Raw genomic sequence first — 25,966 nt, 5'->3', positions numbered from 1 at the left:
GAGTCGACGGAGTGATGGAGGTGCGCACTGCTGGTAAAGATATGAAGCTTCGTGATAGTAATATCTAAGGTGATTTGATCAATCGCTCAACGCCGACGCTATGCAATGCCAAAAGTTAACTCCACCGCCATTACACCATTACAGGCCGCATCCCCATTCCCAACCGAACCATCAATTCCACATTATGGTTGCGTGTTGGGTTGATGCCGGCCGCTTACGTATCCAATCATTCCAGACGTTCATGCAACAGACTCCGTATCGTACGCCATCCTGAACCATCCCGTTTTGGCTCGACGTGTTGCCGAAGCCACACCAAGCCAGCTTGATCGACGTGATTGACACCTGCTCATGCTTGTCTTTAGCGTTCATATACAAATCTTCTCGGACGCTAACTGCGCCGCCGCTGAGTGAAACTCCTTCTAATCGATTCGCCCCATGCGGAATTGTCAAGCACTTCCAAAACATCGGCCGCACTAACTGCGCTATTTGCTCGGCTGCGACTATTCGCTTGCCCAGGATCGACTTCGAGAGGACTAGGTGGCCGACTAAGTGCCGAGGCAAACTGCCATTCTTGCTCGCTGCCAGACATGGAGAACGGTGATGGCTGCGGGCTTCCCCGTGTAGGTGAGCCTGTCGGTGTTTGTTGTATGGAGTTGGTTCTGCTCCTTGTCCGGTCGTAAGGGAAGGCCGGTGGCGAAGTAGACGCACCAGCAGAGTTGCGAGGGGAAGGTGCGTAGAGATCTTGAGGTGAGAAGAGGGGACTTGGAGGTCCGGAAGATTGAGTTCGCTGGGCATTTGTGATGTCCTCGTCGTCGATGAAAATCTCAGGAACGGTGAACTGAGGGACTGTTGCCATACGTCCTTGCTTCTTCAGGTCCATGGCACGACGGAAGCGCCGTGCCCAGTATAGTGTGTCGAAAAACCCTTTGACCACGTTACGGCGGACAGCTTCTTCGATTCTTTGTAGACGAGCTCTGCGTCTCAAGAACTCTTCCAGTCTCAAGCTCTTGTTGTCGTTGATGACTTTGTGATGAGCCAGAATCATAAGTAGTGATGAAAACCCAACGCCTCTGTCGGGATCGCTCGACACAAGTACTTCCTCATAGAAAAGATTCATACGTCTTCGTCTGCGACGTATCTCCGCGACCGGTAGCTGGGCGAGACACCGGTTCAGTTTGTCCAGGTCGATCTCCTTGGTTGGTTCACGGCCTGACACAGGAAGATTGGACTCCCTTCCGGGTGCTACCCCACACTCTTCGATCAATCGATTCACAGTGAAGTCGCAGTCATAGATACGCATTTCGAAAATACCGGAAAGTTCCTGATATAGTTAGTCTTGTGCTTAGATACGACAATGATGAACTTACACCCAGAAGCCTGGGGAACACTTCTCTCGAGATGTAGCCCGTCCCGTTCGGATCGTACTCAGCCCAGGCTTGTTTGAAGCGACGGATTTCCTCTCGGCTGATGACTGACAACCCACTACTCCGTTGATACACGTAACTGAAACTCTCGTATATCAACGAGACGAACAAGTTGACGAAGATGTACATGCTCAAGATGTTCCAAGTGATGAAGAGAGCTCGCGCCCACTCAGGACTACCGCAGTCGCTGTCGAAGTATCTCTCGCCCACGGTGCAGTAAGGTTTGTCAACGTTTGCAAAGTCCTCCATGAACTCATTCCAGCCCTCGCCACCACTCATCACAAAGAGAAAGACGAGTGCTTTGGGCACAGTTCGGAAGTTGATGTTTCCAGTCTCGCTAGCTCCAAATCTGGTAAGACCAAAAGTCTGCGTGAGGGCGATGGCGTATACCAGGAACAGAACGAACCATGTGGCGAGAAGGTTTGCGATGGATGCGAGACTTGCTGCGGCAGTCTTGAACAGCTGGTCGAGTTGGTTGTTCCGAGGGATGAGCATGAGAGCGATGGAGACAAGGAAGAGCTTGTGCAGCTGGACGAAGGGCCTAACATCGTCTTTCGCTAACACAAGAATCGATGTCACGAAAGTCCCCGCAACAGAGAATATCGAGTATATGTCCCATGCGCTTCTCCGGAAACGGTGCCAAGAGCGACCGATGATCCGGATGACTATGTTCGCGATGAAGACGATGGTGAGCGCCAGGAAGATGTAGTCTAGTCATATTAGTATTAGGCCATGGACTCGGTGGGATGGAACTTACCCCTAGCTACCTCCCATGGACCATAGCCTGGGTACCACTCCAAACACAGCAGCAGGAGGTGCAGTATCAAAACGCCGGTAATAAATCTCTGCCATGGTCCGGTCTTGGTGACCGCCCTACGGTAACACCACTCTTCCCAGCTCTCCCGTACCTTGGTAGACGAAGGTCGCTTGGATGGAGCGACTTGACGAAGGAGCTTTCGTAGTTCAAGCCAAGAGCGCTGATCTGTCGTTAAGAAGGCGACACCAGTCTGTTCCGTGTAGTTGCGCATGAAGACGGAAACAAACAGCGTCAACACGAAGACAGCTCCGAGCAAGTTGAAGACAATGAAGTAGACAGAGTTTCCCTGCGATGCTCTGTCTGCTGGCTGTGTGTAAACTCCGGTGATACTCATTGCAGTCCACATATTGTCTGTCCAGCCTTCTTGGGAAACAATCTGGAACAAGATGAAGAGGGCATCTCCGAAGTTATCGAAATCGTAATAGGGATTGGCAGCTTGGCGTGGGGCCAAAACCTCCCAGTCGAAAGGCTTGCTGTTGTATTCTCCGACACAGTCTCGGAGACTAGCGCCTCCAGGGAAGTCACCATCGTTGCAGGACTGAAGTTGACCGACGAAGAGGTTCAGACCGTAGATGGCGAATGGAATCAACAGACTCAATGACACGAAAGCAGCCTGGTCATCATTAGCTCTGAAAAAATGGAGGTTGCAAGATGCTTACCGAGAATAGTTTCCACCAACCGCGAACGATGAGCGCGTGAAAGTGGTTACGTGCACTGTCGCTGATGTTGAGCAAACGTAAAGCCCTCAAAGCTTTGAACGCGCCCACGGTTCTAGTGACTTGGCCTTCGTTCAAGAACGATGTGCCAACATTGACCCAAAGAGTGATCAATACGATGCCATCTATGAAGCCCCAAGAGCCGCGGAAGTAGGCGTTGGGAGTCCAAAAGAAACCATCGGCAATCACTTTGATCAGCGCCTCGATGCTGAAGAGCACCGCAAAGCCCATGTCTACCCACACGAACCAGTTCTTGACGCTGAACTCGTGGGTCATGAAGTATTCGCGTTGGTACAGTGGCGTTGTGATACAGGCCAACAGTACCATGGCGATAATTGCAGCATAGATGAATGCCGAGAATGCATACCAGACAGGCACAGATGGGGCAACTCCTTCGATACGGTCACCACCGCGGCCAGGGCCCACGACACGTTGACATAGCTTGCGTATGGGATTGTTGGCTCGGAAGATGAACAGGGAAACGTTGTAGTTGGGGTGGTTTCGTAAATACTCGCGTTGAGCCTTCTTACGCCTCTCGGTAGCTGAGACGACCTCCTTTGCCATGCTTCTCGGGTCAAGATCCTCATATGCGCGGCCGAAGTCGAGAGGAGCGTAGAAAGGGTTGGGCTCCCGGTGTATAATTCGACGCTGGAATCGTTGCCAGATTGTGGACATGGTTCCCGATCCCACTATAGTCTTAGCTGGGCGGATGCCTGGTCGCGGGTCTTCTTCTTGTGGGCTTTCGCTACCGTCTGCCTCGTCGAGAAAGTCACGGACGACCGCATCTTTGAGCAGCATTTCTGTGGCGGCGTGTCCATAGTCGAGTGGATCTCTGCGTCGTGCCTGCCCGAGTTTGAAGATGGATGACAGAGATAGATTTCTAGAATGGGTGAGCTGGTATATCAATCACAGGGAAGAGAGTCCAACATACCCAGTGGAGGAAGTGAGACCATCTTCCTTTTGCTGCAAAAACGCTTTGACTTGCTGTAAGCGCTTCTCATCCTCAGACACATCGAAGTTCTCTTGGATGACAGCAATAAACATGTTGAGGACAATGACTAGCCTTTGGTTAGCCTTTGCAGTAGATTGAAAGTCGAGTTGTACTTACAATTAGCGAAAATGAACCACATGATACAAAAAGACGCTCCAATCCATGCTGTGCCAAACGGCTTCTGGTATTGGGTAACAGTGTACAGGATACTTGTCCAATCTTCACTGGAAAATATCTGGTACATTCCCAAGAAAGAATTGTAGATGTCGAAGAACGGTACGCGAATCGTCTCGCCATCATCGTCTTCTTCCGGAATTTCGCCGCGGAGCAGCTTTGAGGCGAAGATGGATGCTAGAAAAGTCAAAAGGAACACAAAGAGAATCAAGTTCAATAGACCACCCGCGTTTCCGAACACGACTGTCTGGTATGGCTGTTAGCTCAGGAGTTCCCAATGGCGGAGAGGGTAACCTACGATGAGGTCGCGTGTCATTGGCACAGCCAAGACAACGCGATAGACACGAAGGATCTGGAATATCGACAACCAGGCGTAGGCTTTTCCATTGTGTGCATGCTTGATGGCTGGTATCTGTATGACAGCTGTGATGATGGCGATCATGAGGTCGATGACGTTGCGCCTACTCCTGAAGAAATGCCTCCAGTCCACAACAATTCGTATGAGAATCTCAACGAACAGTATGAAGGTGACGACAATTTCTGCGGCATTGATGAAAAAACGGCGAAAGTCGCTCATGTTGGCGCTTCTCATCATTTGCGCAACGAGGCCAAAGGCTATGACAGCCACCCATACCCATAGAGTCCTGTCGTAGAGACGTTTGAGACTACTCACGCGCTGTTTCTCGTCGTTCTTCTCTGCATCTTCATCTTTGATCTCCACTCCGGTGAAAGCACTGGTCTTGCTTTCTTCGCGGATGATTTGGAAGGAGGAGGTGATGACGGCGATCAAGAGAGAGATGAGCCACAAACTCAGGATTAACAGCCCTACGATGAAGAAAAGGGCACTGATGAGGTAGTCGGTATCAGCTACCGTGTAGAGTAAGTCGGACCACGTATTCGACGACATGATGACGAATACAAGCTCAAGTGACTGGAGGATGTTGTCGAAACTCTTCGTGCCTGCAAATGGGTTGTCATTCTCAACGCAGACTGAGCCCTTTGGACAAAGAAAGCCTTTGCCGTCGTCAGGCCCGGGTGGCATGCCTGGAGCCGGTATGTATGTTAGGGGATGATAACCTTCACGGTTATCTAGATGGCCACCGCAGAATTGGGCATCGTTCGTGAACTTGATGTTCCTATCCGCTGGGTCTATCCACACACAGTTCCTGCGCAGACTTGATTTGAAACTCTGGACACCGACGATGGAAAAGAGAAGCCAGAAGAATCCGATGAGGAAGGCGACATTGACCAGCAAAGGCGCAGCCTTCTTCAAACTTCGGAGAATGACGGAGGTTCCGCTAGTGAGGTTCAGAAGACGGATGATTCGCAAACAGCTCAACATGTCGAAGACAAGTATGACTCGACTATTGTCAATGTTCCACAATCCTAGGACAAAAGCAATCCAGTACGAGACCACCGCAACGAAGTCGGTTCGATTAAACGAGTGCCTGAGATATGCCCGATGCGCGAGGCGAGTACGTACTTGGTGACGTGCATCGCCTACTCCGATGTCGGTGTGCATCTGTGCAGTAGTGAAGGACCGGAGCACGGAAGGCTGCTGGGGGTCTGCAGCAAAGTCGGTGTTGGTGCCTGTTTTTCGCTGTGAAGGTTGTCGGTGGAGACCCGAAAATAGCTGATTTGCTTTACTCATGACAGCCTCGCGCAAGCCGACCTGGCGGTTGATGGTGCTGTACTCGACGGGATTGATAATGAAACCAGAGACGATGATGCGGACAATGACCTCGAATGTGTATATGACGAAAAGGCACATGAGAGCCCAGTCGATGCCATTGAAAGTCGAGATTTCCTTGCTGTGCCCAGTGTTATAGACTGCCTTCGTACGCGCATCCACTGCTAATAAAATCGTCTGAATCACGATGAGAACGAGTAGCAGTGGCTCTGTGACAGGATGCACAAGCAGGTCGCAAAGCCTGATTCTCAATTTGCTGTCGGCGGGAAAGATGCCAAGACTCTTCCCGCGCAAGGGATTTGGTGGATGGTTCCATGATGCGCTTGGCGTCCTTGAGTACACGATCGGTGACGGCGGCTTCTCGATTGGTGTGGAGGGAACAGGCGAGGTAGGACCGTCGTTGGAGTACTCGGGTAGCGGTGGAATGGATAGAGGAGGTGCAAGGCGTCCTTGGTGTATGGTGGATTTCCGCTGGATGGTTCTCTCAGCGACCTGAGAGTCGTTGCTGACATTGACAACACGCTGGGACATGTTCCGCATAATAGTCCCAGCCCTGTGTAGAGGCGACTCGAAATTGCCAGGCGATAACGAGCGCTTCCTTCCTCGTGAGTCGCGCACGTTGCCAGCCTCCACCTGCCCAATGTCGCCGCCATGCCGGGCTGTCGGCGAGGCATCACCAGGGCTGAGAAAGTGCACACTCTGGAAGCTGGATCGCTCATTAGGAGTGGAAGGAGCTGTGGCCCCGCTTATCGGCTGGAGATTGCGCGCGTCGGTCAAGCGGGCGGTATCGTCGTAGGTGGGGGAGAAGTAGTCGTGGTCTTCCGAGGTAGATCTGTCGACGTATGGTTCGTGCCCATAGGGTGTGTGTGTGTAGGACATGGACGATGCCGGCGTCGGTATTGGTGGGGATGTGTCGCCCTGGAATTCCATGCCCATGCCGAATCCAATGGCCGCCTGGAATGCGCCCGCGTCCAAGGGCGAGCCAGGCTCATCGTCTTCCACGACCCTTCGGATGCCATTATGCGAAGGGGGCAGATTGGTGTTTATGTGCGGCGGTGCGAATCGCGTAGGGCTGGGCGACACCTCTACGATGGGCGAGTACTGAGAGTCGCGGAAATGCCCCCCTGTGGCTATCGCGCCGGTCTGTCTGAGTAGATTGCGCCCGCGGTCGCTGAGCGTCCGGCGGTGTTCTTGCGACGCATCTTCTTCGAAGGCGTCGGGTGGGCGATTGAGGTCTTGCAGAGGTATTGATTGGTGGGGGTGACTTCGGCCGTGGTTGGGATCCGGGTAGGACATCGGGACGTCCTGTCTGATATGCGGCGTTCAACCCAGCATCTGAACCAACTAGCTCTCCCAGAATGCTATTGCGCGATCATGCAGGCGTCAGAACAAACGTAAGCGAGTGTCGTAGCGTAGAGAGAGCGTGGCAGCGATGGCGAGAGCGGTAGGTGGCGCGTAGCAGTCCAAAGGGCGCGTGTGGTGTGTTTGGTGGGAAAGAGTTGGTTGAAATGCGGGATGGATGCGGATTCCCAAGCACGGACAAGGGTGTAGTGAGCGACCAGGATGCGCGGCTTAGGCTAGGGCTGAGGGTTAATTTTAGTTTAACGTCTACGGTACTTGTCGTGTTTGGCATGTGTCATCGCTATCCTGTAGACGGTGCCATTACGAAGAACATGAATCTGTTATGCGATTATTTATACGGCATTTGCTCTCCAAGTCAGAGCGAACCACCATACAGCATGAGTAACCAACACCACCCAGGAATCCGAAACTGCTGACGGCTTACCATGCAACGTCTCTGGCCCCTGGCGTGGAATCCTCCGGCAATGAGCCACACTTGGTGGAGCTGTGGCTTGTGCACTTGCGTGAGCCACGCGGCCTTATATCATCACCTCCTGTCATCATGGCCGTGACGATGATAATTTCGGTGGCTTGGTGGAGTCCCAACCGACAGCCGGTCGAATTGTCCATTCTGTCACGAAAGACCGATACTCTTGGAGTGCGCATATCCTGTAAGACGGGTGCATTAAGGTTTATAGGGACTGGTCTTAGTAAGCAGCTACATTCATGCCATGCACTCGATATGCCATTGCCATTGCGATAGCTCTGCCTGTGTAGTACAAGCAAAGCCGCTGTCTGCGTTCTTCGTCATCGTCATGAGTGTTCTGTCTCTGCCAGATTGCATGTGCAAGGCTGGGCCGATGGCGCCTTACCGCTTTGGGCCTCCCCCGGACTCGCCGACAATCGACGCGCGACATTCATCACTCACATCACCAAAAAGGGACATCGGCACTCGCATCATCGCCCTACCCACGAGCCCGCCGACACCACGACAGCATTACCCATCGCCATCTCACAACGCGCATTTGCTAGCCACCATTTCTGGCCTCTACACCATATCCACACGTAACTCACACGCGTCGCCGCACGCGAGGCACCGCAGCCATGCCGTCTCGAAAACGCGCCGCCGACGAAATGGAGGCCGAGGCGCCTGTTGAAGAGCCCAGCACACTGCAAAAACTGCGCAACATGTGGCAGTTTGCAAATCTGGCCCAGTACATCAGTCTCTTCGGTGACGCGGTCAAAATCGACAAGGACTTTGACATCGAGGTACATGCCCTTTGCGCCTGGCATCCCAGCCCGGCGCGCATATGTTTTACAAGGACCACGAGCTGACACACGTGCAGGAATTGGAATCCGAATGTCTCCAACCACAGCCATCCGACAAACTCGCACAAATTGGCCTAGCGCTGCTGAAGCACGTATCGTCACACAAGGGCTTGACGTAAGACCTGGCCATTGCGCATAGTCTCGATAGTACTGACATGATGGTAGACCCGAAATCTTCGATGAATACACCCGCCGACAGTATGTCGCGAAAGCGCCCGCCCGAAACCCCTTTGGCGAGGAAGAGGAGCCCAACAAGTTCCACGACTTCGACGTCTTCACCAAAATACGCGTCTTGCAACAACTTTCCGTATGGACGCTCAACAACCCGAACACAATAAGAGAGAAGATTGGAGCGACGGATAGCGAGCAGACACTATGGGTAAGCATCACTGGGATTGGTGCAGGGCAACGACTAACATGCCACAGCGTATGGAGCCCACGGGCTGGGACTCGCAAGAGCGATCGCTATTCGTTCTCGACGACAACCGCATGTACCGAATGACCGATCCACCACCTCCTCCCGAACCTACGAAAGCCAAGGCCAAATCCAAACCAAAGCCCAAGAAATCGAGAGGTTCAAGAGCCAGCAAGCGACAAAAGGCGTCCACTCCCGAACCCGAAGAAGCTGAGGAGGAGGAGCAAGCAACTGAAGAGCAACAGCCTCAAGAGATTGACGACGGTCTCGGCGGCAAGAAGTGGGAGTGCATTTGCGTCACCTTGGAAGACTACCAGGAATACATGAGCAGCATCCGGAAGAGTCGCGATCCAAACGAAAAGGTTCTATACAAACGCCTTCAGGAAGACGTTATGCCTGTCATGGAGGGGCTGGCAGAGGAGCAAGCAAAGAAGCAGGCCCGCAAGATGAAGGAGTTGGAGAACATGCAGAAGCTTGCTACAGCGAAGCGCTCGTCCCGAATCTCGTCGCGACTCGAGAAACAGAAGGAGGTTGAAGAAGCCGAGGCTGCGGAACGTAAGAGGCAGGAAGAACTTGCGATGGCCAAGGCGGAGCAAGAGAAGCAAAAGAAGATGGAGGAGGCACAGGATTCTCGCAGGATGACTCGTGAGCAACGGCTGAAGGAGCGCGAGACGGCAAAGATTCTGAAAGAAGAGGAGCTGCGTAAACTGCACGAGAACGAACAGAAGCTGGCCTCAAACAATGCCAGGCTATCGGAGCGACACCTGAAAGCCATGATGAAGAAGCATGAGAGTGATCTCAAGAGGCTTAACGAGGAGGAAGATTGGTTCTTTGACTGCGAGAAGTGCGGCACTTACGGCTCCAACCTGGTGAGTATTACTGCACATCGACCATGCATTCCGCTGACTTTAGTAGAACGACAACACCCCACAAATATCGTGTGAGAAGTGCAATGTCTGGCAACACATGAAGTGCCATGACATCACAGAAGAACAGGCCGACGATTCGAAGTTTACGTTTGTTTGCACTGCCTGCAAGCGTAAAGAGGGAGAGGCGGACGAGCCGAAACTCCCTTCTCTCAAGCTACGATTGACATCTCAGTCACCACGAAACCAAGCAGAAGCAAATGGCAACGGCCCCTCTATGTCAACGAACTTGTTTGACGCAGTACAACTACCACGACCACAAGCTTTCCAGCCCTCCATGCATCCCGCACAGCCATGGGTCGATGGCCCGAGTCTCTCTCCCCGTGGTCAAGCTCTAGGTCCACCTGGCATACAAAGATCGGAAGCCGCATATGGATCACCCACCAAGGGCGCGAACGGTAGCATGTCATCGCCAATACGATCTCACTTCTCGTCTCCTGGGCACAGAACTGGCAACGGTCCAACATCGTCACCTCCACCGTACAACCTCGAACGGATACCGAGCAGCCCAACAAAAAGCTTCCACATGCCACAGCCACAGCAGAACGGCAGCTCTTTCGGCGGTCCCAACCCCTTCAACTCGAATCCATTCGGCCCACCACAACCCGCAGCACCGTATGCGCGGAGCTTCAGTCGCCCAGCATCAGCAGCAGGCCCAGGCGGCTCACCAGTAAAGCACTCACCAGCCGCCTCCCCCCGTCCAACCAACGGCCTACCACCAAGCTTCAACTTCAACAGCCCGCACTCCTCCTTCCCACCCAGCTCCGCCAACCGCCCCTCCTTCTCCCCGACCAAACACAGTTCGCCCGCGCCCCTCCCAGCAAACATGTCCTCCCCGGCCCCAGCACCAATGCGCATAGCTCCATCACCATCGTCCCAAATGCCCGCGCAGATGCTCCCAGACCCCATTCCCGCGCCCTCAAAACATGACGCCATGCGCCCGGTATCAAGCCATCAAATGTCCGAGACGCCTATCTTCCCGCCCGTCAAGAGCCTGGAACCGCTTTCCAGTCCGACCATCCTTGATCCGCCCGTCAAGAAGTCGAGTCCGGCGCCGAATAGGATTCTTGACGTAACAAATGGTTCGAACGGATATGATCATGGAAGCAGTCAGTGAGCCTCTGATGCACCCGATGCAATTTCAGGTCGGAGGTTCTGCACTTTCTCTCATGGCCAAAAGGATAGGCCTCTTGTTTCAGCAAGGCTACGTCAACCCTTTACACCCTGTTTCGTTTTGCCTGCTATCCCCTGTTTTTCTTTCAGCAACCGTTGCGGCGTTTTTGGGTATCAAGGGCAACACGTCAACTAGACAATTCAGAACAAGTCTGGCTCAGGTCCATCTCTTGCATAATTAGGGTATATGGAGTGGGTGGGGTTGGGGCATGTCGACGGGACGATGTTTTTCTCTGGCAAGAAAGCATTGGTGTGGGTCATGAAAAGACGGTTGCATGCATGGAGTATTTTTGCTTGGTTTTGAGCGTGGTTTTCTTGCGGCTTATAGCTTTGTTTGACTCGGGGCGATGGATTGATTGAAAGGCCCTTTTGTATTATTAGATGTACCATTGAGAATGGAAAATTGAGTATATTGTACAGTGAAATGTCCAGGTCATGTCATGCGTTATGGGGCGGTATGCGAAGGGGTATCTTATGCATCTCCTCACATCGCAAGTAAGATATAGATCCAGTCCTCTCACTAAACTATTCGTCTAAACGATACGACGTATTCGCTATATCAGTTGGGTTATAATAAGGCGTCTTCATGGGACACCAATCGTCGTCGCAGTCGTGTTCATCGCTATCCTCGTCTTCCTCATCGCCATACAACTCATCCCTCCTCCCGTTCATCTGATTACTGACGATAACCTGCTCAGCTAGTGCCTCAAGGAGCATGTACCGATCCCCTCCACCATCGCCAACGCCATCCCCCGCACACCCCATCAAGCCCTCATACTCACCCCCAAGTTCATCAATAACCGCACGCATCTGCTCACGGTCAACATATTTCCCCACAGCACCCCAATCGGACCCAGGTTTTTCCCCGTCTACTATAGGAATCCCCTTCCAAGCCTGCCGCAGTATCTGCACACAATAGTGGAAAAATAAATAACACTCCCTCGGTCTACCCTCCCGACTAGAAACAGGAAATCCTACTTTCGACCCGTCAATATTGCGGAGTGGAACTGGCCTACGGGCGTTTGTAAAGGAATTGATATCTTGCATCAGCCCACCTGTCTGTTCGGTCTCACGGTTCTGCGTGAAGATCTTGAGTTTGTATTCTCTTGGCGCGGTATCCTTCCACAATGCTATTTCGGCGGGGGAGGTGGGAGAGGAGATATCGGGAACAATGGCCATGATACCACTGTCGAAGCGTGCTCCCATGTAATCGGGTAGGAGAAGTCCGTTGAATGATGAGAAGAGGGAGGGAGAGGAGTCGATTTTGCTGGACCCGAAGAGTGCGGTGGCTAGGTCTGGGTTGGACTGAGACGCGAAAACAGGTAGAGCTTCAAACCGCCGATAGCCTCCGTATTCGTAGGCCCCGGAGAATATGTTCCAAAGATAACTCCAGTACCTGCGGTTGTCTTTTTCCCTGGGATCTACCATTCCTTGGTCTGCGATGATGGAGTTTCTGAACCCGTGGGGCGCGAAGGTGGCTTCTATATTGAACCGCGATGGGGGCATGGCACAAACTGGTATGAGCAATTTCAGTGTACTGCTTTCTTCTGTCTCGACTGCTTCTGCTGCTGTAGCACGTCGTCGCTCATAGATTTTCCCTTTCAAATCCCAAGCCATCATACTCTCCCTGAATAACCGTGCTTTATCCGTTCTCATGAATTTTACCTTAGACCGGAATTCTTTTCTTTTACGAGCGATACGATGGTCGACTTTTGCTCTCTGGAGCTGGTATAACGATAACTCCCGACCCAAAACGGTGTATTCCGTTGCCTTCTCCCAGTACTTCGTACTGCTCATATTTTCGTAGTTTAGTTCTTCGCCTAGCTTCTTCATATACCTTCTAGTACACCATACCCGCGTAGTGAGGAAATCTTGCTCGTCTTCAAGGGATATGAGAGTCCTGGTCCGTTTTGAACTCGGTAGTTTGAACGAAGACGTTGATGGAGACATGACTGCTTGCGCGCGTGTGACTTTAGATCAAAAGAGGATGTAGTAGTCCAGGAGTCAGGTTACGAAAGGCGTGCAGTCATATTTTGGTAGGAGTGTATGACTCTTTCGTAACGTGGCGGTTGGTACCGAGAAGAACTAGGCATGAACCTGAACCGTGGATGTGTACCAACTAACGCAAACAATCGAGCAAAGCCCTTTTAGTGGTAGCGGTGCTAACGATATATTCTAAGAAAAGCTGATACTGGAATGTGCTTCGAAAACATAAATCCTAAACATGAACAAAACAATATAGTTGGCATCTTCGAGCCTTGTGAGTACAGCCTAAGCCGAGCTATTCTAGGGTGTTTCACTGAAGATCGTTTGATCGGGGAACGAAATCACGTCTCTGGATAGGTCGAATGATCGCCTTCGCCCTTCATTTCGTTCGTCGGATCCGACTATCGTTCCCGTTGGTGTTGGTTCTTGCGATGAGCTCCTTTTACGAACTCCCACGACAACGGTTTTGGGTGGAGTGTAATGAACCTTATCTGCCGCTTCGCAAGTCCCTTGGTTTTTGTTCTTGCGGAGAAAGTGTTCTAGGCTCCATTCCCACGCCTGGTCGATGATGATATCGCGCGCCTTCTCGACAGTGAGAGTCTTGTTTTTACTAATGAGTTGTTCGACGGTAAGGTTGGGAAGCTTGCTGGAATTCTTGAGTCCACGAACGAGATGGCCGACAGTCATTCCATGTGTCTCGACACCCTTGCGGAAGATGTTGTTGGCTTCTCTCTTAACCAGCTTCTGCGCTTTCTTGGTCCATTCGAAGATGACGTCGTTTTCCCACTCGGTCGTTTCATCCTCTACAATAGTTAGAATATCATTGCTATCATTCTTCTTCTTTGCCTCGCTTTTCTTCTCATTCTTTGCCTCGCCTTTCTTCTCATTCTTCTCCTCGCCCTTCTTCTCCTCGCCCTTCTTCTCACTCTTCCCCTCACCCTTCTTCGCAGTCTTTCTCTCGTTCTTCTTCTGCCCCTTATCCCCTCCTTTCCCTCGCTCGTTTTTTCCTGTCTTCTCCAACACCCAGGTCACAGACCGCTGATTAGCGTCATCAGGATGTGTAGGTCTGGTAGAGCCAGCTGTGACTAGGCAAGTGCGTTTTGTAACCTCTTGTCGACTCTTAGCTAGGAAGAGCCGAACCGTGAAGTGTATCCTCTGTTGGTGATACAGTGGGGCTGGGTCGTTACCGTCTCTTCCAGAATCTAGTCCCAGAAGGTGTTCCCGAGCTTGAATGCCTCGAGGTACTTTCGCCCCGATCCAAGAGTGATGCACATTACCTATAGACGAACGTCAGCACTGTCATTGCCTAGCTTGCGCGCAACTTTGGGGTAGATACCTTGACTTAGCGTGTGACTCAATGAGGGCCATCCAGCACCGGGCGGACAAAGACGCTCATATAAGCGGTCGCAATCGATGAAGTCACCCGTGAAATTTTTCTTATACTGAGCCAACATCCAGATCAACGTCAGATTTGCCAGTCCACAGTCGTACCAGCTGCCCCCATTGTCAGAGTGATCCCCAACAAACCAGCACTGACGAATGCATGTCATGCCGCCAGGTTTGTGTTTCCAAAGTAGCGGGTTATATATCTCTCTTCTCTCATGAAGTGCTAGCGCCTGGAACGCGAAATTCAGATTGCTGGGAGCCCAATCACCCACGAACGAAAGGGCCGGCGATTTTTTGATGGCGGACACGGTATCCCAGACTCCACAGCTGGCAATTCGCACTGGATAAATGGACTGGTACCACCCCTTTCCCGTGGCCCATTTGTTGAATCTGCTTTCGTCCTGCGATTGCCAGATTTCGTAAACATGCGGGTAGTACTTCGTCCGGTAGTTCGCTTTGAGCAAGCCTACCTTATCGATTAGGCAGGCCAGACAACGAACTGCGAAGGCGCCTCTTGAGAACCCAATCAAGTGAATCTCTGCGTCTCGATTCTTCTCGTATTTTTCGCAGAGCTCGTTGTACAATGTATGGATGATAGAGTGAAGATCTACAGGTTTCTGTTACTTGTTGTTTCGAGACGCAAAACTTGTGCTTATGAAGCGGAACCTTAGATCCACTCACCTTTGCCTGTAGCTTGATCGCCTAAATCCGCTATATTGGCAAAGCCGATTGCACTGGCACCCTCACGCGCATGGGTCCCTACACCCGATTGATATATGTGCTTCACGAAAGCCGACTCAGGTACACATTGCCTGAATCGATGAACATTCGTGTCCTGCGTAGGTTCCTTGTTCCGAACCGCGTTCTGTCCTGTTCCATCGCAGAAGACAAATATCTTCATAGGAGGGTTCGCAACCGTCTTCTTTTCACTCATCGTCCGAGTGTTGTTAGGGAGCGAAAGGCGTTGATAACAATTACTTCCTGATCTATAGATGTCAAGTGAGCGAGGGGATAAAAATGAGAAAGCAACATTACCAAATCTTCTTATGCTATGCATACAGCCTTGCTACTACCCCTCTTTCCTGTTCTAATCCCAGTCAGTCACAACGCTGTAAGCAGATCTGGCAAATGAGCAGTTGAGTTTATACAACTTCACGCAAAAGGCTCGTCTGGACTTCTAGGCGTTGATGTGGTGCCACGTATGTATCCAATACCTCAGTGCATACTTATCGCGAAGTCTGCCGATATGACTATTATTCAGCCAGCCACCACCAGAATTGGGAGATGGTCCATGAAACAGAGCCCGGCATCGCCTATTCCGATTTCATACATCTTGGAAGGCGAATATACGGAAAGGTAGACCGCAACGCCTATACGAATGTAGCTACGCCATACCATGGCTTCTCAGCGCAAATATCCTTCATCTAAGGTAGCGCGGCTCGATTGGTGGGGACGTCCATGTGCGTCGCGACATCCGGATGGCAGGTGCGGGGAGGAGATGCAATCATGCAACGGTCGTCCTTCCAAGTTTTTGCGCACAATGATAAGCAATTTGATGTGTGATAATAGAAGTTAGTGACCTTATTGCCGTGTTGGAAGAGCTGCGCAAGTCGGTGTTTGTAAGAAGAAAGTCGGGTGGTCAACCAGCGCTAGGCTCCTGCCTCCCCGGAGTGAACACAATGACGTCACGCAGCCGTGAGAACACGACGTGTGCCCCCAGTTTCGATTATAGTAGGAGACTACTGTGTATGTTACTGAGACTGGATAAGTGTCAGAGATGTTGACCCGTTCCACGAAAGTCACGATTTCATGCATACCCCACCCAGCATGTCCAGTTCTAACAAGACTTGTAAACATCATTCTCGTATTACGACTCCCCAACTACCTTCATGCTACCCAAAACGCCCAGACAGCGCCATTCTCTTTATCCAAAACACCAATGTATGCGAACAATATGCAAACACGCTCAACAGTAGATTGTCACTCACAACAGCAGCGGCAGACGCAAAGAGACACAGTCAAAGTCGCCGCGATCAAGCCTTCAACCTCCTCTCCTCACACCTAACACAAACCGGATCCTGACTCTCCCCGCGAAGGAAATACCTCCCATCTTCAAACGGACCAGAGCAGCACTACCACACAAGTTAGCAAAAACGTCACTTCACACTAAGAACAAGACCGGCAAGACTTACAACGCAAACAAAGCACCCCACATGCCACTCCGCCCCCAGTGCCTTGACAACCGTATCGGTAACCGGTTTCCTACACCCCTTACACTTCGTACTATACCGATGCGTATGACAATTAACACACCAAGCATACCCATCCTTCTCTACAAACGGCGTGTTGCTATCAAACGGATCGCCACACTGAGCACAGAAAAAGTGACCAGCGTGCCACTCCGCACCACAAGCCACAATAACCTCGCCTTCAATAGGCGTCTTGCAGCTCTTGCAGCGGGGCGAGAACAGCTCGTGGAAATCGAGGTGGCAGTAGAAGCGGGGCGTTTCGTCTGTGCCGTCGTCGTGCTCGAGGCGCGCCATGGAGTCTGCGGTGGGGTGCGAAGGCAGGTACGGGATGTCGGCGCCGGAGAGGCGGGCGCGGATGCGCGAGACGCGTTCGGCGTGTTTGTTGGAGGGTTCCGGGTAGAAGGCTACGCATTCGAGGTGCTCGCCGCATTGGTAGCAGGCGAAGCATTCCGGGTGGAAGCGCGCGCCAGAGGCGGAGACGATGCGGCCGGCGATGGGGAGGGCGCATTGGGCGCAGAGAGCGCCGGTGCGGACGGTGGTTGGGGTCCAGTGGGTGCGAGGGGTGGCTGTGCCGTTGTAGCTGTGAGACTTGTTTTGGGCGTTTGGAACTGGCAGTGGTCGTGTTGACGCGGCTGGGCCGAAGCCTTTGGGTGTGTTGACGTTGATCGAAGGCACTGAAGGGTTGACGTTGATCGAAGGTACATTGCTGTTGCGTCCGCGAGTCGGAGCTGGGGTCTCATTGACGGATATGGTCGGAATGTCAGGAGTCACGTTGATAGATGGTGCAGTCGCTCCCCTTCTCAGCGCGGGCGTCTCGCTCACAGAGATGCTGGGAATTGGTGGAGCGTTGCCTCTTGATCCACGGTTTGGCGCCGGTGATTCGCTAACGGATATCGAAGGGACTTCCGGTGTTACAGAGATTGAAGGTGTTGTAGAGCCTCGTCTCGGTGTTGGAGTCTCGCTGACTGATATGCTGGGAATAGGCGGCGTAGCACTCGTTGGCGGAACGTAGGGGCCACGGTTGAACATGTTCTTCCTGGCCGAAATCGACGGGGTCTCGGACACGGAAATAGAAGGAACTGGCGGCGCTGGTGTCGTCCTCGAACGCGCAGGCGCTGAGTCAGATACATTGATACTAGGCAGAGGAGCAGCAGAAGGACGAGTTGGTATATTGGCTTTCCTTAGCGAGCTGGTGAGCGGCAGAGGTCTCGTTTGGGCTGGAGGGTCCTCGTAGATGTTGATGGTAGGTTTGTTTTTCAGGTTGAACCGTCCGGGTGCGGGCGCGGAACCAGACGAGCTGTTAGCCTCTGGAGCCACAGGCGGTCTTGGAGTTGTGCTTCGTTCTGGTACGTCCGGTGCGAGGCTGGTTTTAGGCTCGGAAGGAACGTTGATCTCTGGAACTTGCGGTCTTGGGGTGATGTTTCGTTTGGGCACTTCTGGTGCGAGACTGATAGTAGGTACGACAGGCTCAGTTGCGGCGTGCTCCAGTGGCGGCGGGCCAGATTTGGTTGTGTTCAAAGGTTTTGGTGCCAGATCGGGTGCAGCAGATATCTCTTCCTTCATTTCAATCACATTCCAGTTCTTCTGGAAAGAAACGATCGGTCGTCCTGGAGCATCTGAGACAGCTGTAGGAGTAGGTAGCTTCGCACTACGGTCCTTTAGACGAAAGCCTGTAGCAGCACGCAGCTCGTCGCTCCTGATCTCCTTGCCATCCTTCATCTTCACCTCGGGAACATTCTCCACGTCCGCCTTGACATCTTCTGCTGGCTTCGATTCTGCCGAGTTCAGGGTATACGCTGCATTTCTCGATTGGGTCGGTGGGTTCTTCTGTATCTCATAGCGGTCGAAACGCTTCGTCGCGATGGCAGGATCCGTGCTGGACCTCACCAGTGGGTTCCCCTTGATTGATTGGAAACGCATAAAGGGATTGCGCCGTATGCCTAGTGGTAGTTTTTCGGTCTTGGGTGGTTCGGCGGCGGGGGTGGGTTTAGGAGCAGGCGGTGCTTCCTCTTCGGGTTCTTCGTATATCTGGTCGTTCGGGTTGGAGAAAAGACTACCGCTGATGGTTCGACGGGGTCCGCTGCTTCTTCGTCGTTGCTTGAAGTCTGGAAGGTCTGAGATGGCTTTGGCTAATGCTGGTGACTCGCCGTTCTTACCCTTGATAATGCCAAAGCTGCTCTTGGTAGGCGACGCGATTCCAGCAGCTGATGTATCGGCATCGCCTGCGCGGCCGTTGCTCTGCAAGCTGCTACTCCGGCTCCCTGACGCGGCACTCCCCATCGAATGTCGCTTCCGCAGTTTAGAATTGGCCCGTTGCAGATCCTGATCCTTCGGCTCGACGCTCCGACTCCTCTGCGCGCTGTTCTTCCTGGCCAGACCCGGGTATGCATACGGTTTGGTCGGACTGGCCGCGGCCGCATGGGGATTGCAATGCTTCCAGACCAATTCGACGGCTTCATCTCGTGCGGCCTCGAATATCTTGCCCTCCTCCTTTGCAAGTTCCAAGTCCTCCATGGCCACGCGTATAGCCCGTGCCTCGTCCTGCTCTGCCTGGCGCTGTTCCCTCTCGCGGTATTGCACGCTGGGTGTGCGCGATCGTGACGAAGATCGTGATGTCTCCCGCCCGCGTGGTGGCTGCACTAGTGGCCTTCCAACACTGGCTACGACTCCATCTAGGCTCGCTTTGGAGGTTGTTCGGGTATGCGACTTCGGTTCGTGCGAGGAAGCGGGACGTGCATCGGCGTCGACGACAGGGTCTGTGAAAGTACGCTGTAGGGAGGAGATGGCAGTCGAGTCGGACATTCGGTTGCTGGATCTATTCGACCATGTGTTGAAGTGTGCAGGAGCAGGTCGAGCTCCGGTGGGACGAGCGGGGCGGTTTGTGCGAAGGTCTTGAAGATAGCTCTCTATGCCAATCGTCAGTATGGCAGGTGCGAAGGCATCGCTATATTTCTTACTCATTTGGGACGGCGAATAGTAGGCTCCAGGCCCTGGTGACGCAGCACCTTCCCTCTCCTTCGACGTGAACATCGCGAATATACGTCGGCCTCGGTGTTTACTGCTCTGTTTGCTGTACGGTTGTCGGTGCACCAGTCGGGAGTGCCAGCGTTTTTGCCCAGAGAAACAGGGATAGAGAACGATATGTGAAGAAGTGAAGATTAATTGTACGACCCGACGCAGCGAAAAAGCGGTGGTGATGTGGTTGCGATGCTGCACGTAGCTTCTCGATCCGGTTGCCCAGCAACTGCAGGTGTGACGCAGACCGCCCCCATCCCTGCAAGCCTCATTATCCCCGGATCTTCAGGGTCCTTTCATCGAGAGCATGGCTAAGTATCGATTGCAATCGATATGATATGTTAGCTTCAAAAACAACGAGTTCGCCTCGATAATGACATCTGTCAACGCGTTCGCAATTTCGATCCGAGGTGGTTCCGTCGATGTACATGTCTAGCCGCGTGCACGGATCCGGGGGAATGTCACAAGGACCCAGGATGATACCTGGGTATGCCAGTTGCAGTGTTGTTTTTACATGATAGTATACAACGTTCGTTCTATCCGCCCTCTATAATGCGTAGATAGCACTACGTCATCTAAAACCGTCGGCAGGCGATTTACCAGAAAGCACGCGAAGCCAATGTGTGCGTGACCTAAAAGTCGAGCCCACCCATGTCATCAGCCTTAACACCAAATCCAACTAAAGCGAAAGTGGGTATCCTGCTATTTCAATGTACACATCCCCCAAACAACAAATCCCATCATATCCCGGCAGCTTTCGGTTGATTCTCATGCCCAGGGCCAACTGAATCCCATCCCATCGTAACGCTTTCCAACATCGAATCCCAGGACGCGTCTGCCATGGGCGTCAGGCCTGTTCCCGCGTTCAAAGCTGCATATTCCCATTCGTTACCCATTACAAAGCCATCAGTATAAGCTTCATTGCCCATGTTGTTGGGTAGATTGAAGCCATTTGTTGGAAACGTTCCGCCATTAGCTGCGAGGTCTGGAAAGACGGTGCCGGAGCCTGGTCCTGTCATCTTTGGAGATGCCCGGTATGGGATGTTGTGTTCGAGTGGCTGGCCTGGCGAGTAAGAAGATTGCGATGTTGAGCCACCTCTTGATTGTGAGCTCATTGTTGCTGGGCTAGGCCGGTCGACGTCTCTATCACCTCCGGAGAGGTCCATCTCATTATCGTGGAAAGCGAAACCGCCGGCGGGCGTGAACGCTTGAGCTGCAGTGGTGCCGAAACCTCTGTTCGACTCAAATTGAGACGGTAAGTAGGCCTGGTTCTGCGCGCTCATGTCGATACTATTGATGTTGTGGAGATGAAATGGCGGACCAGGTATGTTGCTCGAGTATTGCGTATTGGAAGTCGGTGCCGGCGTGATCGGATTGCCGTTTCCAAACGTGTTGGCGGCTGTGGCAGGTTGATTCGGTTCGCGTATATTGATTAACGGACTGCAGTTGATTTGCGGATCAGAATGGATCGAAATGATGGTAGGCTATGGGTCAGGAATTAGTAACTTACTTGGGATAACTCTGACTTGATCGACTCCCAATCGTTTCACTGTGTCCCTGGAGCACCTCTGGGGTTTGACTCACTTTGCGCGCAGGCTGCGTGTATGGCTGATGACGCATGCCCTGTAGACCTGCACCCTCTAGATCAAGATCTAACTGCACTAAGAACGACTCTGTGAGTGGGTTCTTCCGTCGAAGAGCTTCCATCGCCTGCAGGAGGAATTGTAGCGAGGAGGTCATCTGTTGGTCCTTTGGCCGCGTCTTGAGGTACTGGACGAAAACCCTCGCTGCCACGTAAATACAGAAGGATATAAACGGGTTCATCTGCTCAAATCAGTAAACGCCAATCGTTGGCCGTGACTAAAGACTTACTGAACCAAGGTCCATATGACTGATCATACGCATGATAGAAGCAATCTCTGCTGCTGCTGTTACGCACCGAATCTTGCTTTCATTGCTGACACTTGCTGGTAGCCGGTATTTGTCTGCTTTGAAGATGGCTGCTTGGTGAAGACATATTGCCGACGTATGTATGCACATGTTCGTGAACACCACGTTGGGGTCGGCTATACCAGTTGGTAGACGAATATTATCCGGCAGACTCAGCGATGTCTGCAGAAGTATACGCTCGATGTTTCGATGTCGGTTCCAGAAGCCGCCATTGATGTCTTCGTCATTGTCATCTGGCATTGGTCGATGTAAGTGAAGCAAATTGCGGCCAAACATCGCAGCTGTCAGGACGATACCGCCGAGTGCTTGAAGGTTTTGCACGCCATTAGGATTCAAGATTTGGTCCAGTGATCCAGTATCCATCGGTTTACTCTTTTCAAATGCTTCTTCGCTTGCTGGTAGGTTTGTCATGATCTAAGAAAACAGTCAGGCTTTGCAGTAGTATGAGCACGAGAAGTCTGTCCTTACGTCTTTCTCATCGTAGGTCATGGGCCAGCCAGTTCCAATACTCGCGTATCGATCAATGCAAAAGGTTAGCCAAAAGGTTCTCCGCCGTTCCTCACGCTCGGTCCAATCCTTGGGTGGAGCCAGGCATTGCTTTACATCTAGTCCAACTCCGTCCAGGCGATGCAGCTGCATCATCTGGGCTAGTCTTGAACCTCTCCCGGATGACATCCAGGCTCTTGGGAAGTACATCTGTCTGAACTCGTACGTAGCCATCAAAACCCATGTCTGGCAATGCGCAAGGGTGATGGTCGACTCTCCGTGGCCTCTCATCTCATCCATCTGCGCATATTTCCTAGCACGTTGATAGAAATGTTCTTGTAACGCCTCGTACTTGTCTGTGATGGAAGCGGCTAGGGTCCACATGATGTATCGCAAACAAACCGGCGGGCGCGCTTGAGGAGAAAGGTTCAGTGCGGCCATAAACCGTGGTCTGTGTATGACGGGCAGTGTGAGATGGATCTTGGAGAAGTATATTTGATATCTGGAATAGCGTCAGCGCAACCACCATGCTACGGGCCAGGTTCTGCTCGTACAAATCGTCCATGATTTCTTGGGGAGGTAAAGGTTCCTCGAGCCCAAGCCCTATCATCTCCCACGAGGTCTCCCGCCCCGCGTCGTTCCCTGGTATACCGACATTCTGAAATGGACTTGCTCCAGTAATCCCGGGCCGACCGGCCGCTTCAATATGGCCTGTTGTGTTGGGCACATCTCCAGAATTCGGCAGCGATTGATTTACAGTGTTCGCGACGTATGCGGAAGCGGCGTCCTGGCGCGGGGCGTCCTTGCTCGAGTCGGTCGTGTCTTGTGTCTTGAGGAGGGTCTCGACTTGCTCTGTATCCCATGAGTCAGTACCATCCACCAGCAGAAGTATGCGCAACTTACGCAGCCGTTGTTCGAGCAGCTTGACGTAGCCGCGCTTGGGTCCACTTTTCTTGCGTACTTCGTCGTATGCACAATCGTGGTTCAGACGTTTACAGGTCGAACATGTTGGCCGGGTGCCGTCGCATCGCAACTTCCGCTTCCTACACAGAACACAGGCAATCCTCTTGACCTTGCTTGATCCATCCTGTTGCGTTTCCTGACTGTTGGTAGCATTCGGGTCTTGCGCTTGTTGGGAGAGGTCGTTGAAGAACGACTCGTCTGGCGATTCGGATCCGTTGGAAGCCATGTTGGCGAATCTTGCTGGTCTTTGGCAGTCCAGGAGGAGTCTTGGATCCACGTTGGCTCAGACGAACCGCCCCCGCGTAAGCACGGCTCAAACGGATGAGGGTCCTCTGTCAAGCCACGATTTCCGGTTGATTGCGAGATCTTAATCGAAGCTACGTCGGCAGTTTAACGGTCGCTCTAAGCGTCGGTGTCGGTGAAGACCTCGGAGTCTCGAATGCGCGCGGGTAGGCACCAGCGGTTGATCAGCACTAAGAGCGCGTTATGCCTCTAAGGTGGGTGTCAGAGTAGGATGTTAGAAGTGCATGTGCTATTGGGTGTAGAACAGGCCATGGCTGAGCTACGCTCATGTACCTGGTCTCACCTGCAAGGCCGTCCGCGCAATGCGTGTTGCCTTAAGCGTGAGGTGATGTGCAACGTCGAGCATATGGACTAATTATGGCGGATCTCCCGAGTCTTGGGATTGCCAGCAAGGACCCCCTACCGTAAGTTCGCAGCTACATAGACGATTACTGATACAGAGAGTTTGCTCTCTAGGTCCTGATAGCTACGCTGGAGCCCATGGTGTTTCTTTGCGTGCCCTGTTGTACATGTGGTTGTTTCGTGGCTGCAAGGTGCTGTATGCAGCTTCGCCAGAGCGGCATGGTGGGGCAGTAGTCCAGCCCAAGATGGATCAAAATGCGACCGATCTACGCGCAGCGTCTTGTGTCATCAACCCAAACATGGAGACCAGGTGTCGGCCTGTCAACGGTCACACCAGTAGTAATCATGAGTTCACGTACTTGAACGGTGCGCGCAGAGATAAGAATGCTCAAAGTTAAATAATGATGCCACCTACTGTTCATTACACGACTTGATGAGCTCGTGGCAGGAGATCTGGTTCTGCCCAGGCCACAAGCAGCCAAGTGATCTATGCATGCCCAGGAAGCCGTGGTCGTGAGATTGCAGAAGAGCCGCAACGTCCAAAGTTCCGACCCCCGAGCTTGGACTCTGCTGGCACACGTCAGGACCTCAGATGCGACCGAGAGAGTCCCCGAGCCTCGAGTATTTGATGAAGGCGAAATTCGAGCAGATGATGCCGAATTGCTTGAACAGGGGATGCACGTTTGGTTGTGCGATGCGCATGATGGGGTATCGGTAAAGCACTGGGGTAGCCAGACCAGCTGGAGTCTAGACAGCACAGCTAACATTATGCATTTGCTGCTGTTGTGCAAACATGTCGAAACGCAACTGGGTGAGTACTGATGTATATTGGTAGACGGCATGGCATGCGACTACAGTATATGGTACAGCTGCATCTTGAGCATATAGTACACCGGCGGCCACCCTACCTCGCCCTCCGCTTTCCTTGGTTGCGGGGTTTATCTTGGACGAGGAATGTGTGCTTGTTCCTCTTGTGCCTCGTTTTGTAACCTCCCTTTGCTGGAGTGCCCCACGGACTGACGGGGTGCACGTTACCCTTTGATTTACCACGACCACCACCGTGGGGATGATCGGCTGCGACATGTTAGAAGACTGCAACTGATGTGAATGATTCGAGAACTGACCTGCGTTCATGGCGAGACCACGGACCTCTGGTCGCTTTCCGAGCCACCGTGAACGTCCGGCCTTTCCGAGTGATGTGAAGTGTGATTGCGGGTTGCTGGCAACGCCAATAGTGCAGCATGCGTCTGCGCTGACTTTGCGGATTTCACCGCTCATCAAGCGGATGATAACGTGCTTGATCTCTGAGTTGTTGCCCTTTTCCACCTCCTCCTTGTTCACGATGATGGCGTATGTACCGGCACTGCGACAGAAGACACCCCCACCTTTTGTCTTGGTACCAACGTTGTATACCTGCGAACCGAGGGGCACCATGTGGATAGGAAGGCAGTTTCCACGTGCGGCTGTCTTCGCGGCCAGCATACCGGGATCAATGCCACCACCCATGCTGTCAATCAGGTCCTTGGGAATACCTGTCCTGTAGCTCTCGACCTCATCGCCCGCCCTCATGCCATCTGCGGCGATGATGTACGACTTCTCTCCAGTAGCCACGCGGGTGATGAGGGCCAGATGCGAGCTCCGGTTGGGGTCGTACTCTATCCGCTCCACCACATGCTTGCCGGGTAGGTATCGCTTGTAGTCGACGATGCGTATCCTCCTCTTGTGGCCACCACCTCTGTGTCTGACCGTGACCCGTCCTGTGTTGTTCCTTCCTCCGAGATGCTGCCCCTTCCGTTCGATGGTGAGCTTCAGGTGCGGTCGTCCCTTCCACAGGTGGTCGTTGACGGGTCGCTTGAGATGGCGCAGACCAGGCGTGCGAGGCTTGTATGTGCGCAGAGGGATAAACTTCTCCTTGCGCGAGCCTTCCTGTTTCAGTACTCCGGCGTCGGCAGCCACGGTAGGCTGTATCGCTGGGGGAGGTTTAAGGTCGATGGCCTGGACCTGTGCGTAGGTGCGGGCAGACAGCAGCGCCCGGCCCAGTCGCGAGGGCTGGAAACGACATATCCGCGGCTGCAGCATATCTGGGAGTGCAGCTGGGGACGCTGGATGCTTCACGCTGGTGCAATGGACGCCGGCTGGATGGCGTGCAGCTGCTCGTCATGTCACGAATAATTCTCAAACCCGCCGCAATTGGCTAGGCCGGCCCGGGTGGGTCGGGCAGGCAGGGCGCGATGTCCCAGCAACAACGTGTGTCTGCTTCCTCGCCCACCACAACACGCTCGTCGTCTTC

The 25,966-nt window shown here is 52.9% G+C and overlaps 7 protein-coding genes across 7 annotated transcripts; 1 reads left to right on the top strand and 6 right to left on the bottom strand.

Moving 5' to 3' along the window:
- Positions 1-388: 388 nt before the first annotated feature.
- Positions 389-7,108, bottom strand: J4E86_008981 (uncharacterized protein; the record flags this gene model as incomplete). Its single annotated transcript, XM_051449489.1, has 7 exons — positions 389-1,321; positions 1,368-2,134; positions 2,182-2,854; positions 2,901-3,837; positions 3,889-4,015; positions 4,066-4,369; positions 4,421-7,108. 7 exons carry the CDS (start codon positions 7,106-7,108, stop codon positions 389-391), a joined length of 6,429 nt encoding a protein of 2,142 aa, XP_051299343.1.
- Positions 7,109-8,257: 1,149 nt separating this feature from the next.
- Positions 8,258-10,940, top strand: J4E86_008980 (uncharacterized protein; the record flags this gene model as incomplete). The annotated part of the gene is made up of 5 exons (XM_051449488.1): positions 8,258-8,422; positions 8,500-8,597; positions 8,648-8,861; positions 8,909-9,766; positions 9,813-10,940. 5 exons carry the CDS (start codon positions 8,258-8,260, stop codon positions 10,938-10,940), a joined length of 2,463 nt encoding a protein of 820 aa, XP_051299342.1.
- Positions 10,941-11,970: 1,030 nt separating this feature from the next.
- On the bottom strand, positions 11,971-12,502 carry J4E86_008979 (uncharacterized protein; the record flags this gene model as incomplete). Its single annotated transcript, XM_051449487.1, has 2 exons — positions 11,971-12,008; positions 12,052-12,502. The coding sequence occupies 2 exons, from the start codon at positions 12,500-12,502 to the stop codon at positions 11,971-11,973; spliced, it is 489 nt and encodes a 162-aa protein (XP_051299341.1).
- Positions 12,503-13,323: 821 nt separating this feature from the next.
- J4E86_008978 (uncharacterized protein) lies at positions 13,324-14,486 on the bottom strand (the record flags this gene model as incomplete). Its single annotated transcript, XM_051449486.1, has 3 exons — positions 13,324-13,383; positions 13,433-14,184; positions 14,474-14,486. The coding sequence occupies 3 exons, from the start codon at positions 14,484-14,486 to the stop codon at positions 13,324-13,326; spliced, it is 825 nt and encodes a 274-aa protein (XP_051299340.1).
- A 2,038-nt stretch (positions 14,487-16,524) lies between these two features.
- On the bottom strand, positions 16,525-19,647 carry J4E86_008977 (uncharacterized protein; the record flags this gene model as incomplete). Its single annotated transcript, XM_051449485.1, has 1 exon — positions 16,525-19,647. The coding sequence occupies one exon, from the start codon at positions 19,645-19,647 to the stop codon at positions 16,525-16,527; it is 3,123 nt and encodes a 1,040-aa protein (XP_051299339.1).
- Positions 19,648-20,372: 725 nt separating this feature from the next.
- On the bottom strand, positions 20,373-23,257 carry J4E86_008976 (uncharacterized protein; the record flags this gene model as incomplete). The annotated part of the gene is made up of 6 exons (XM_051449484.1): positions 20,373-21,116; positions 21,217-21,456; positions 21,505-21,996; positions 22,051-22,570; positions 22,623-22,920; positions 22,972-23,257. 6 exons carry the CDS (start codon positions 23,255-23,257, stop codon positions 20,373-20,375), a joined length of 2,580 nt encoding a protein of 859 aa, XP_051299338.1.
- A 1,323-nt stretch (positions 23,258-24,580) lies between these two features.
- J4E86_008975 (uncharacterized protein) lies at positions 24,581-25,755 on the bottom strand (the record flags this gene model as incomplete). The annotated part of the gene is made up of 2 exons (XM_051449483.1): positions 24,581-24,750; positions 24,801-25,755. The coding sequence occupies 2 exons, from the start codon at positions 25,753-25,755 to the stop codon at positions 24,581-24,583; spliced, it is 1,125 nt and encodes a 374-aa protein (XP_051299337.1).
- Between the last annotated feature and the right edge of the window lie 211 nt (positions 25,756-25,966).

This window comes from Alternaria arbusti (assembly GCF_024043155.1).
Source record: "Alternaria arbusti strain BMP 1465 chromosome Unknown scaffold_15, whole genome shotgun sequence".
NCBI lineage: Eukaryota > Fungi > Ascomycota > Dothideomycetes > Pleosporales > Pleosporaceae > Alternaria > Alternaria arbusti.
Note: the sequence above shows the minus strand (reverse complement) of the source record. Positions and strands in the feature narration are given on the sequence as shown.